Here is a 13,106-nt window from a genome sequence, read left to right on the forward strand (position 1 = left end):
AAATCACTGGAATCTCAAAGAGATCCTAGATTCCCTTGGTTTTTTTCTGTTTTCTTCCCAAAGTTCTTCTGAAAATTGAGGGGTGAAATATTCCATATAACTTTCCAAGGACAGAATTATTGATTCTCATCAAACTTCCAGTAAAATCCCACATATTTGCCAGATAAATTATTATATGTCCTCTATCTTATATACTTACAATGGCTGATTTTTTTCAACCCAAGTATAAAAAACTTTACATATCCCTGTTATAAGGGATAATAATTAGATTGGAGAATTCACCTAGTTTTGCCTCATCTGTGTCTAGGTTAAAAATGTCATACTCTATGCCTCCTTTCTTACCTATCCTTAATTACTGAATGGGTGCTGCCTCAAACAAACTCAGACTTGAGAAAGACCCTAGCTTTAAAATGACCAAACAAAATCTCCCACTGCATCCATGGCCATCTCTGGTCATCATCTGTATCTTGCCACTGGACCCAGATGGCTCTGGAGGAGAAAGTGAGGCTGGTGACTTTACATAGCCCTCCTTCAGTTAAATCCAATTCACTTGTAAGTCATGGCATCACCTTCCTGATGTCATGGTCTTCTTGGAAAACAAAGGATAAACAACAGCCTCATCTGTAAATTTAACTTTGTTGCTATTGTTCAGTTATGCCCCACTCTTTGTGATTCCATGAACCATCCTGTTAAGTGATTTGTCCAGGACCATACAGAAATGTCAAGACCAGATTTGAACTCAATTTTTCCTGATTCCAGGGCAGTTTTCTATTCACAGAGCCATTTGGCTGCCTCCATGAATGGGATTAGCAAATTGTTATTAATGCCCTTTTCTCTACAGCACCATACTTTTTTGAAACATTCCATAAAAGAAACTCACAGAAACATAAGAGGACTAAGATGATATGTATTCTCTCAGTTAATAGATTCTCAATAAAATATAGAAAGGGATAACTTTTAAAATTATCTCAAGGACAGATCTAGTAAGAATTACTAGTTTTTGACTCTTACATAAAATTATCTAGCCCACATTTCACTACATTGTGTCTAGAATGAAAGCCACTGTCAATCACTTTGTTAAAAAGTAGGTATACAGTCAATCAAAAAAAAAAAAACAAAAAACTCAGAGGCTTTTTTTCTGTCATAAACTCATTTTGGGTAATCACTTAAACAGATCCTCAACTTTCTCTGATGTAAAAGTAAGGTAACAATAATTGTTCTCAGAATTAAGAGAAAAAAAATCCATAAAGAGCTATAGACCTAAAAGTCTGAGTGAGTTAGGAAATTATACCAAATAATTTCATCAAGAGTAACTTTCAATTTAATCAGGGACTATGAATTTCTCATCTGGGTAGGTTTTGAAGTCTGGATGACTCCATCAAGGATGTTATAGGACACTATTGCTTTAGTAAGGGTTAGCCTAAATAGTCTCAAATCTTTTCCAACTCAGATTATAGGATTCTAATTCATTAGGATAGTTAAGGAAACTACCACCTTGAATGGAAGCACTGGTATTCTCAGACAGTAAGTCTGTCATCAGTTTGGACTCCATAAAACTAAATTTGATCAGATGACCAAAACTCTTATAAAGGGTTTACTTTACTCATCAAATTGCTGTTGGGTTACAGCAATTCCATTATTTTCAGCACAAGGATCAATATTTAATAAGATACAGAACAAGATAAAATGATAAATTTTAAAATTCTGACCATTGTTTATCCATCACCTAAGTTCCCAAATTAACTCAACTCTACAATATAAAAAAGGATTTTTTTTTTTTTTAATAGCAAAGCAATTGGGTTTAAGTGACTTCTTAAGGGTCATCCAACTAATAAGTATTAAATATCTGTGGCCTGGCTCCTGACTTCGGATTCCATGTTCTATTCACTGAGCTATCTAGCTATCTCAAGGAGTTTACTTTCTGGATATAAAATTTAAAAAAAATTTATAGTGAACCATTATATAAAGAATCTGTACCCTCCACAGGTCCCATGCATTGGCAAAATACTTTACTAAAAATAACTCTGTACAATGAATACTTATTCATTCATGATATAGTCTGCAAGAAAAATGAGAAGGCAAGACTGAGCTACAGCTACAGCTCAGCTTCACAATGTTGGACTCAATAGTAATTACGTTTCAATTTTCCCCTAACTACTTATGAAAAAAATCTGAAATGCCAAAATAACACAGAAGCATTCAAAAAGTAAGGAATTGTTGTTTAAAAATGTGACACATATAACTTACTTTGCTAAACTTCAAACTCACTTCCCAATTGCCAGTGTTTAAGAATGATAGTTTAGTTTATAAGATTTAAATAATCAGAAAAAAATGTAACTATTGTGTAAAGTTCATTGTATTATTGGACTTGGAACAATTATAAAAATATTGTCCTTAAGCCTGTATATATAAGCTTGACAAATATAGGTTGTTGTTTTTTTTAATTCAATTTGATTTCAATAAACATTTTCAATATAACAAAAACTGTAGCATTATTCTCAAATACTATCCTGAGTATTATGGATCCCTACTTTCAAAAGGACACATCTAAAGAATTAGCTTATGAAGATACATCTAAAGATTCTACAGAACAAATCACATATAAAGGTTTACAAATAACTTTCCTCACAACTGCCACCGTGAAGCATTAGTACACATCAAAAGCAGTGACAGTATGTGCCAAAAGCAGTATATTGCAAAGAGCCAGTTACTGTGTGAGAAAACCTAGATTTATCTTCTCTATAAACATTCTCTGTACACATAAACTTGGGATTCCAAGAGAACAAATTATGTCTTTTGATTTTTTTGCTCTTATTTTTATTCCCTTAGATAGGGACTGGTACATTTGATGACTGATGGCAAAATAAAGATAATGGGACCATGGACTTACAGCTGGATATTTTTGAATGTAAGAATCAAATTAAGCGTATATTAAGTACCTACTATGTGTGTCAAGCTTTGTGCTAAGCATTGGTGGATACAAAAGTTTCCCCTCCCCCACAAAAAACTCCCTCCTGTAAAGAAACTCAGGCTAATCAGGAACACAACACCAGAACAACTATATAAAAACAATACCTTTACAGGACAAATTAGAAATAACTAACAGAGGGAAGACACTAGCATTAGGGGTTTAGAAAGACTTCTTGTATATGTTGAGATTTTTTGAATTCGAGGAAACTAAGGCTGAGATTTTAAATGCTTTTCCTGAAGTCAAAGTACTTACTTCTGTAGAATAGAAGCACTACATTCCCTTTACAAGATAACTATTTCTTCTCTAGCAGTAGTATGAATTTTCAGTCTTCAATTTAGACTTAAAAAATAATTTAGTTGGGGGCAACTATGAGGTGTAGTGGATGGAACACCAGCCCCTTAGTCAGGAAGACCTGAGTTCAAATCTGATCTGAGACACTTAACACTTCCTGTGTGACCTTGGACAAGTTATTTAACCCCAAATGCCCCAGCCAAAAAAAAAAATTTGGTTGGATCAAATGATCAAAACTTTAAAAAACAGAATTAACTTTTACTAATCGAATTATTTTTGAACTACGGTCATTCCATTATCTCAACATATGGATAAAAAAAGTTATACAAAGTTAACATTCATTAAAAAAATAAAGATTCCAACTCGTGTTTTTCTGTACTTCACAAGTACAAATATTTTTTGCATTAGCCTCCCCTAGTAATGCAAACACCCCCATCACCTTCCCACCCCCATCACCGAGCCCGGACCAACTACCAACCCAGCACCCACACAACTGGGTCTCCGTAACGACTCTTCAATTCAACACAACCAAGTTTTAGGTATCCCGCCTCCGTTTGGGGTCTGATACTTCTCAGTATCCCAAATCCTACCCCCGCCACCTCCAGCTCCAGCTCAGGGTGGGGGGTGGAGGGTAGAACAGTAATAACTCCATCCGGACTTGTAGAGTCAAAACGCCGTCCAGGAGAAAGGCTCCTCTGAGGCAAGCGCTCCTGCTCCACTCCGACCCACCGCTCCTAGGGACCCCTTCAACTGCTCCCCCCTCCACCCGCAACTGTCCCTCCGTTTAGATAAAAACCACCTGGTGACCCCACAAAACAAAGTGGGCTAGGGAGAAAAGGGGCGGAGGGTGGGGGGGGAAGCTTCCCTGGGGGATGGGGGAGGTTCACCCTGGGGGTGGCCCCTCCCCTTCCCTCCAAAGCCTCAGGTTCGGCTGCTTTTCCAGCGTCTTCTACTCGCTCCCCACCCCCCACCCCCACACCTCTCCAGCGGGACAAGTCCGCACGCCTCCGGCCCACACTTGGTATCATCCCCAGGCCCGACCCGTCTCCCCCATTTTAACCTTACATTTGGTCCAACCCGTCGGTTCCAGACAAACCCGGTACTTGGTTCGACCCGGCAAACCAACCGCCCCTTCCCCCACAAATTGGGGCACTTGGTTCCACCCAGTCAATACCCGCTTCCCCCTCGGCCCCGCGATTTGGTCCGGCCCGACCCCTCACCCAGAGACATATCAATCTTATCGAGGTTTTCGTGGCTGCTGGTCTTCAACGGCGGCGGAGTCGCCACTGCGGCCGCCATCCCGACGCCAAACCCGTTCATCGCTCTGAAGTGTCTTCACAGGAACTTGCCACAGGGGAAGGCCTGCGTCTCGATCCGGCCACCTCCCACAGACTGAAACAAGTAAAGCAGAAGAAGCGCGCAAGCGCGGTGGCGTCCTTACCCTCCCACCCGGCGTAGGGGAGTGGTGGTGGGGCGGAGTGGCGGGGGTGGGAGGAGTCGTAAAAGAGGCAACCATCGAGAAGAAACCAGGGCAAGAGCGGCTCCGTTTCCGGGTTTTTTTTCTGGCGCTCCCCATAGGGCAGTAGGAAACGTAGCAAGCGCTTCTACTGCTGATAGTATCCCAAAAGTCCTATCATCTTATGGAGGTCATTCCTCAGCTCGTAAGAGTTGACATCTGACCTTCCCAAGAGGGGAGGGCAGCGTCTACCTACCTAGAACTGCGTGCATTACTTGGTATAATGTTGCTGTCATTTCCTTTTAGTACCTCCAGCTGCAGCAAGACCTCCCTAGACAATGGCATCTGCAGCCAGACGCCTGCACCTCTGCACTGCATTGCAGCCGCTTCTAGGTGCCGAGCTAGACCGCGGTGGGGTCCGGGTTTAAGCTAGTTCAAAGTCGAAGACCTCGCCCCGAGAGAAAGCCCTATGGCCAGCATACCTCTCCCCTCTTCTCTCTCCTTGCAGGATTGTTTCCCCTGCAGTTATTCAACGTCTCCTAGTGTGTGGAAACCTGTGTCGTAGAGACAGCTCATGCATCCCCTTCGAATTTCTGGACCATCCTACACCTGGCCATTTCATAGCATGTCGCATAGCAATAGTGACTGTTGTGAAGACTTTATACTCTCTTGGGAGAAAGGTAAGCAAATTCGAATGTTTCATTTTCAGTTTTCCTCTAATTTACCTTGGGATATTTCAAGCGTTTCCCTTTTCCTTCTAGGGACCCCATAATTAAAATAATGATGATGTTGATTATCAAGGAAAATAATAAATTGATGGAATTTTTATAATATTTTACAAAATAGCATCTTAAATGATAGCTCTTATATGCTCAAATTTCCTCTCATTTCTAAATGTAGTTGTTGTTAATTCCAGAGGACTGCTGATGGAACATGTCACACACCTCCTGATAGAAAGGCAAAGGCAAGACTGAGTGCAAAATGAGAGCTTTTTTTTTTTTGACAGTGGCAAGTGTAGAAATGTGTTTTGTTTCATTATAAATGCTTGTAACAGATTTTATTTTTATTTTTCTCAAGAGTGTGGGAGAGAGAGAAGACAGATTTTTACTGATTAAAACATATGTATGCATATGCACACACATAAATAGATATGTATGTAAAATTCAAGCAAACCAAATTGCAGACGGAGTCAAAAAAGAAAACCTCACAATCTCAAACATTTGCCCCTGAGGTAAAAGGGGAGAGGAAGGAAACAGGCATTTTGTTCATACAGAAATCTCCCATTGTCCACACCTACAATAAGGTTGTTTTTGCAGTAATTTACACACCTACTTATGAAATACATAGATATCTGAAAATCCCAATAGTGTTGAATGACGATGGCTAGATTTAGTAGCATCAGAATATCAACAGGGCATATGTTAGCTATGCCTGTGCTTTTTTCTTTATTCTCAGTGGTGCATTATTGCTGGGGATTTTGTTTGAAAAAAATAATAACATAATGTTTCCTACAATGTCAGTTCCCTTTTGGCTTAAGGAACTAACTACTTATGCATAAAGTAATAAATTTGGAGTGCAATTAATTATAGCTCATCATCACTGTTGTCTTATTACAGTTGAAGCACAGGAAAATTTCGTGGGGGGAGGAGTCTAAATTTTGAAAGTAATAGCAATAATATTCCATATATCTGGGATAACTGGAGTTAAAGTGATTGTACACTGGTTTATAGTACATTTAAGATAGTTGGTAAACAAGAGTCTGGCTTGCCTATTGAGGTTGAATGTTTTATACTGTTAGGACCACCTTAGCCTCAAAAATCTGGTCAACTCCAGAGGCTGGCTTTTATTAGCCCATTAAGTGTTACTCAAGCTCTGTATAATTGATTCACATGAAACCAACTCACAAGAAACCAATTCATAAAAATCAGAATGACATTTTCAAGAGGACTAGATGCTTACTGATTGCAGTAAATTAGAGCAGTATTATTTATTCTCAATAGAAAAGCCAAAAGAAAAAAGAAAATTACTTTGTGAAAGTAATGCTTATTGTGATTTACATTTGTTTGATACTTTAAGATTCACAAAGATTTCTTCACTAGATAGATCCAAAGAGAGTTAGAGGAATTTAAGGATATGTTCAGTCCATAATAGCTTAATATATCTTGCCTGTATATATGCATGATAAACCAATAGAAAACTCTTCTTGATCAAATAATCATTCTTATCTAAACAATGGTAAATAAACATTGACAAATTCTTTGTAGATCCTCATGCAGAATGGAGGCCCCATTTCTGTTATGTCAATATTACCTTAGATTATTATGTTTGATTATTATATTTTAATCTTCCCAAGTTCTTTTTGAAAGAAATTTTGATCTCATCATTCAACAAAAATGTATTATTTAATAAGCACCTACTGTATGCCAGGCATTGTGTAAAGCATTAGATACTAAAACAAAAATAATGAAGAAATCCCTGCCTCCAAGGAATTTGTATTCTGCCAAGAAAGATAAATATTGAGGTAAAAATAAAGGGAAAAGCCATGGTGTATTACAGGAGGACAGAAAGGTCTCTTGGGACAGAGAAGATTTGGTCTTGGACCTTGAAGAATATGTATGATTTTTGTAGATGAGCAGCATTTAGGGATGGAAAGGATAGAAGGCATCCTAGATATAAGAATTCACTGGTTCTTAAGTTTTTTTATTTGGTTGGTTTTTGTTTTATTTTGTTTTTTTCTTATGATAGAAAAATCTTTGCCATGGAAAATTATGACACACTAAGCATTTCAGTTGGTAAAATTTGGGGAGACACTTTTATGCAATTTTCTTAAGAACTGCTAGTTTCATGAAGTTCTTTGTACATTAAAGGCATGTTTTGAAGATAATGTGATAATGTGAAGATAATTCACAGAATAGGCAAATTTTTTTAATTTTGTGAATATTACACTTAACCATCCAACATATGCGGGATTAAATAAAATTCATGTCAAACAGAATGAGTTATAAATTTTCTTTAATCTGAGGTAAGATCCCAAATTCCAAAACACATCTTTTCATAGGCAACAAGAAAAGCATTAAAAAAAAAAGTGAGAAAAGAATAAAAGCATCTATATTGTTTTTATTGTTCAGATATGTCCAACTTTTTGTGATGCTATTTTGGATTTTCTTGGCAAAGATATAGTGGGGTGGTTTGCCCTTTCCTTCTCCAGCTCATTTTATAGGGGAGTAAACTGAGGCAAGCAGGGTTAAGTGATTTGCTCAGGGTCACACAGCTAGGAAGTGTCTGAGACCAGATTTACACTCAGGAAAAGGAGTTTTCCTTATACACTGAGCCATTTAGCTGTCTGAAGACTTTGAGAACTAGGATAGAAAGGTAGATTAGAAATAAATCATAGGGGGCAGCTAAGTGGCGCAGTAAATAAGAGTATCAGCTCTGAAGTAAGGGGGACCAGAGTTCAAATCTGCTCTCAGACACATAACATTTCCTAGCTATGTGACCCTGGTCTAGTCACTTAACCCCAATTGCATCAATACACACACAGTGACAACAATGTCAATGGAAAGAATAGTTGCAGTCAATCAATAAACATTGATTAATCATCTGCACTTTGCTAAACAATTGAAAGTGAAGGTTGCAGAGTTATCAAGAATAAGCATAGTGCTAAAGAAGAGATATGAGAAAATACCTCCCCTAACTCCTTTGCAGAGATGGGAGGTCCAAAGGTGTAGAACATTGATTATATTTCCAGGCTTTTTCAATGTTTTGCTATTTTTTCTTGTCTTTTTTACTTTTTTTTTTCTTTAGAAATATTCTTTTTTTGTGGGATGGTTTCAGGGGGTGGTAGAAGGAGGAATATTGGGAGAAACTTAGGTAATATAAAAACAAATCTGTAAATTAATAAAATGTGTTAAAGATAAAATTTATTATCTAATTTAGTAACTTTGGGAGAATAGAAAGAGGTGCCTGATTATGTCTTGGTCAGTTTATCTATTGGGGAATGGTTCTGGTTCATATACATACAAACATACATGCATATATTCTTGCTTGCATTTAATGGCTATATATCAATTTCCTATGTAAGTGGAATATCAAACGTATTAATTTGCTGCAAAGATTTTTTCTCAATTAACTATTTTCCCTCTTAATTTTAATTCTAATTGCATTCTAATGGCTTTTCAATTTTACTATTTTTATCTCCTATATGTCTGTCTCTTCTTTAGTCAAGAAGACTTTTCATAGCTGTGAAAAGTATCTTCTTCTACCTTCTAATTTGTTGAGAATACAACCTTTTGTGTCTAAGTCTTGCACAAGATATATGGAGTTTATTGTAGCACATTGTATAGTGTTTTGATTTAAATCTATGTCTTTAAAACTAATTTTTAATTTTCCCAGCATATTTTGTTGAATTATTGAAGTTCTTGGTTTCTGTCCTTGGATAGATTGAACTCTGTCCTACTGTTCCATTGTTTCTGAATTTTAGACATCTAATCTGTTCTATCAATGAGTTTTTCTGTTGTTTTTATTTTTTAACCCAGTACCAAGTATGTTTTTAAGCATAGTTTGATACCTGGTACTAACAAATTTACTTAATTCCCATTTTTCACACTTTCTCTTGAGAATATTGAACTTTGGTTCTTCCAACTGAATTTTGTTATTATTTGGTCTAGGGCTATCAGTAACTTCTTGATTTTATTGGCATAAGACCAAATCTATAGACTACTTTAGGGAGCATAATTATTTTTTAGATAGTGGAAATAAATATATCTTCAATTATTTAAGTTTTATTTCTCTAAAGTATTTTGTGATTTTATTCATATGATTTTTTTTATGACTTACCAATTTAAATTCCCAGATATTTTATATACATGTTATAGTAATTTTGAATAGAATTTTAAAAAAATCTTTCTGCTGGGTTTTTATTACTAATATAAGAAAAAGCTAATGATTACGTAAGTTTATCTTGTATCTGTTTACTTTTCTGAAGTTATTCATTATTTTGATTAATTTTTAGTTGAATCTCTGGGTTTCCCTAAGTAGATCATCATATCATCCACAATAGTAATAATTTTGTTTCCTTCTTACCTATGATTACATTCTCAGTTTCTTTTTGTTATCTTATTACTTTCTTAACTAACATTTCTAGAACTATTAAGGAATAGTGACAGTCTTTAGCCTTTACAAATGGAGTTATTGAAAAGGTTTCTAGAGTTTACGACAGTTAAGGCTTATTCTTTGTTTTCCATAAGATTGTTTAACACAGTAAGGAAAAACCTTTATTCTTGTTTTTGTGTATGTGTTTTAAAAGCTTTTTTTGTATATGTTGGTATAATCATGTGATTATTATTGTTAGTAATAGTTTATTATGTGTCTAGTTGACTTAATGTTGAACCCTGTATTTCAGGCATAAATGCAACCTAATCATGATGAATGATCTTATAGATTGCTTTAGCCATTTTGTTAATATTGTATTCAATTTTTTTGCCTCAATATTCATTAGCGGTATCAATCTAAGTTTTTTATTTCAATTTATATTTTCCTGATTTGAGAGTCAGTATCATATTTATCTAATAAAAGGAATTTGTTAAAGTGCCTTTATATGAACTGTTTGCAAATAAGTTTCATAATGTGGGAATTGTTTTAATTTTTAATTTTTGTATTTGTATTTGAATCCATTTATACCTGGAATTTTTCTTTTGAGAGTTCATTTATGGCTAGTTCTCAAGTTGTTTTTTCAAATCTATATTTTTTGTTCTGGATGTTTTATATCATGCTTTTAACAATATTCATCAACTTTATTTAAATTTTTACATTAAATTTTCATATTTAAATGGACAAAATAGTTTCAGACATTATTTTTTGTGTCTTTGTCATTAGCTGTGATTCTTCCATGTTCATTATTTATTTTGGTTTAATTTCATTATTTGATTTTATTCTTTTTTAATCAAATTAACTTGCATATTTTATTAATTATTAAGACAATTTTTGTTTATTAGTCTAGCAGGTTTTTCATTTTTAATTTTATCTCTTTAATTTTCAGAATTTCCATTTTGTAAAGATATTTAGTTTGTTGCTTTTCTAGGTTGTGTTTTGGGTTTTTTTTTTTAAGTTGTATACACAATTCATTGTTTTGTTTTGTTTTGTTTTTTGCCTCAATATAAGTTTATCTAAGTTTGACGGGGGGTAGCTAGGTGGCGTAGTAGATAGAGCACCAACCCGGAAGTCAGGGGGACCTGACTTCAAATGTGCCCTCAGACTCTTAACACTTCCTGTCTGTGTGACGAATCCCAATTGCCTCAGCATATGCCTGACTGCCTCAACCAGAATCCATATCCCTGAAGATTTAACCATTTTATTCCAGAATTTTGGACCTGTGGCCCTTATTGGTATTTGGTATTCCTTTCATCATCTCACCAGTCACAGAGGGCCTTTTACCTTCCATCTTGCCCCATCTCCTTTCAACTTCTGGAATCATAATCAAATCAGTGCTGTCGTTGTTACTAGAAAGTCTGTCCATGTACTCACTCTCTTATGGCTTCACCCAATGTCTTGGTAACTTCCTAACCAAAATGTTCGTCTTGGGTATTACACCATTTCCTGCATATGTGAAATCTCTGCCTAGCAGAAAGTAAGATTCTTGAGAGTAGGAACTGATATGGACAAAGGACTGGCCTCCCCTGCCCTCCCTCAGTCTTAGGACCTGGGGCTGGCAGAGAAGGGTCTGCTCAGCTACATTAGGGGACTTCTTTTGCACTTCAAAGTGCCAGATCAAAATGCTCTGTGAGGGTGGTCACCTATCCCTGATCCCTATCAATGTTAAAACATCTACCATTGCATCTTTTGTCCTGTAAAGTGGAATCACTGTTTAATGTCAAAATGTGCCAGCAAGGGTGAACAAGAATGCTTATAAGGCAGTCCCTACTTCAGTTGGGCACGGAACCATGCCAGAATCCTACTGGAGGTCCGTCCTGGCCATGCACACCATCTAGGCCAGTTACAAATAAATTATTTCTAAATTATGAATTACTATGGCCGTCTTGAATTTTATTGCCTGGGCTATTTCAGGAACTATACATGTTTACATTTTCCATTTTTATTCTCAGTGCTGCTAGCAGAGTTCATGTCAGATAGTAAGTGCTTAATCAATGCTTTTCAGCCCTGTTTGAATTTGTTACTTCAAAGCTGAAGGTCTCTTTCCTAGCTACTTGCAGAATTTGTTGTTTAGTATTCAAATTTTTAAAATCTTTTTTTTTTACCTACAAGGTCATGAATACCAACATTTTCTTAAGCAAAGAAGATCAGAAAATGGAGATTGCACAAGAAACTTATGAATCTTCTATATATTTCTTGCCCCTTTTAATATGTGGCACTGTACTTGGCACATAAATATTCATTTGTATCAATTCTGTGTGTATGTGTTTAATTTTTTTCACTTCATGATTATCAGACTTTTGTCTGAGAAATTTGCTCCAAAAATTTCCCCCAGTTGTTTTCCCTGTAATTCTAATTTCATGTTTTTGTTTTAGCAAAAATAAAGATTTGTATAATTTGATTTATGTAATCAAAATTGACTATAAAATAGTTATTCTATTCCTGTTATTCTATCCTTATTATCGTTAAGAACATTTCCCTTATCCATAGTTATAAAAGGTATCTCCTTTTATCTTCCTCTTTATATTATCTTTAATATTTAGATTGTGTATTCCTTTGGAGTTTGTTGTAGCATAAGGTGTCAAATGTTGATTTAAATCTAATTCCTTCCCAACTGCTTTTCAATTTTCTTGTCAATTTTTGTTGAATAGTGAATCTTGGTATTTTGTGCTCTTGAATTGATCAAGCTTTTATGCTACCATGTTTATTATTTTTTCCGGGATCTTTTGTGCTTAATCTGTTTCACAGAGGAAATATAATTTTTATTTTGCTTTTAGCCAGTACCAAACTGTTTAAATATTATTGCTTTTAAGTAAAGCTCAACCTGTGGTACTAATATGCTTATTTAATTACTGCTTTTTTCACATTTTCTCTCGACAACTTTGGCCTTTTGCTCCTCCAAATGATTTGTTATCCTATTTCTATAAAGTAACATTTTAGTAATTTGAGTGTGATGGCATTAAATTTATAAATTAATTTTTGTATTATAATTTGTATTATGATAGTATGACTCAACCATAAATCTTCCTTTATTCCTGTAAAGAATGTTTTGTAATTATATTTATATAATTCCTTTGTATGTATCTTTGTATTTGGACTACTAGATATTTTACATGCTGCTTAGTTTCTTTGTGACCCCATTTGAAGTTTTCTTAACAAAGATCCTGGAATGGTTTGCCATTTGTTTCTCCAGTTGATTTTATAGATGAGGAATTGAGGCAAACAGGCTTAAGTGACATG

At 35.5% G+C, this 13,106-nt stretch overlaps 2 protein-coding genes across 5 annotated transcripts in view; one reads left to right on the plus strand and one right to left on the minus strand.

Moving 5' to 3' along the window:
- FYTTD1 (forty-two-three domain containing 1) overlaps positions 1–4,582 on the minus strand; it is a 40,031-nt gene extending 35,449 nt beyond the window's left edge. Inside the window, exon 1 of one of the 2 annotated variants that reach the window (XM_051985506.1) lies at positions 4,483–4,582. In XM_051985506.1, the coding sequence (XP_051841466.1) occupies positions 4,483–4,582 (100 nt within the window). Of the gene's footprint in view, positions 1–4,241; positions 4,306–4,482 lie in introns of those variants that run through there. The other variant, XM_051985507.1, reaches the window with a different exon arrangement.
- Positions 4,569–13,106, plus strand: part of RUBCN (rubicon autophagy regulator) — a 71,506-nt gene continuing 62,968 nt past the window's right edge. The window contains exons 1-2 of one of the 3 annotated variants that reach the window (XM_051985502.1): positions 4,569–4,663; positions 5,227–5,398. The gene's annotated coding sequence lies outside the window, so the exon portion shown is untranslated. Of the gene's footprint in view, positions 4,664–4,712; positions 5,112–5,226; positions 5,399–13,106 lie in introns of those variants that run through there. The other 2 variants (XM_051985503.1, XM_051985504.1) reach the window with 2 other exon arrangements.

This window comes from Antechinus flavipes, chromosome 3 (assembly GCF_016432865.1).
Source record: "Antechinus flavipes isolate AdamAnt ecotype Samford, QLD, Australia chromosome 3, AdamAnt_v2, whole genome shotgun sequence".
NCBI classification, from domain to species: domain Eukaryota; kingdom Metazoa; phylum Chordata; class Mammalia; order Dasyuromorphia; family Dasyuridae; genus Antechinus; species Antechinus flavipes.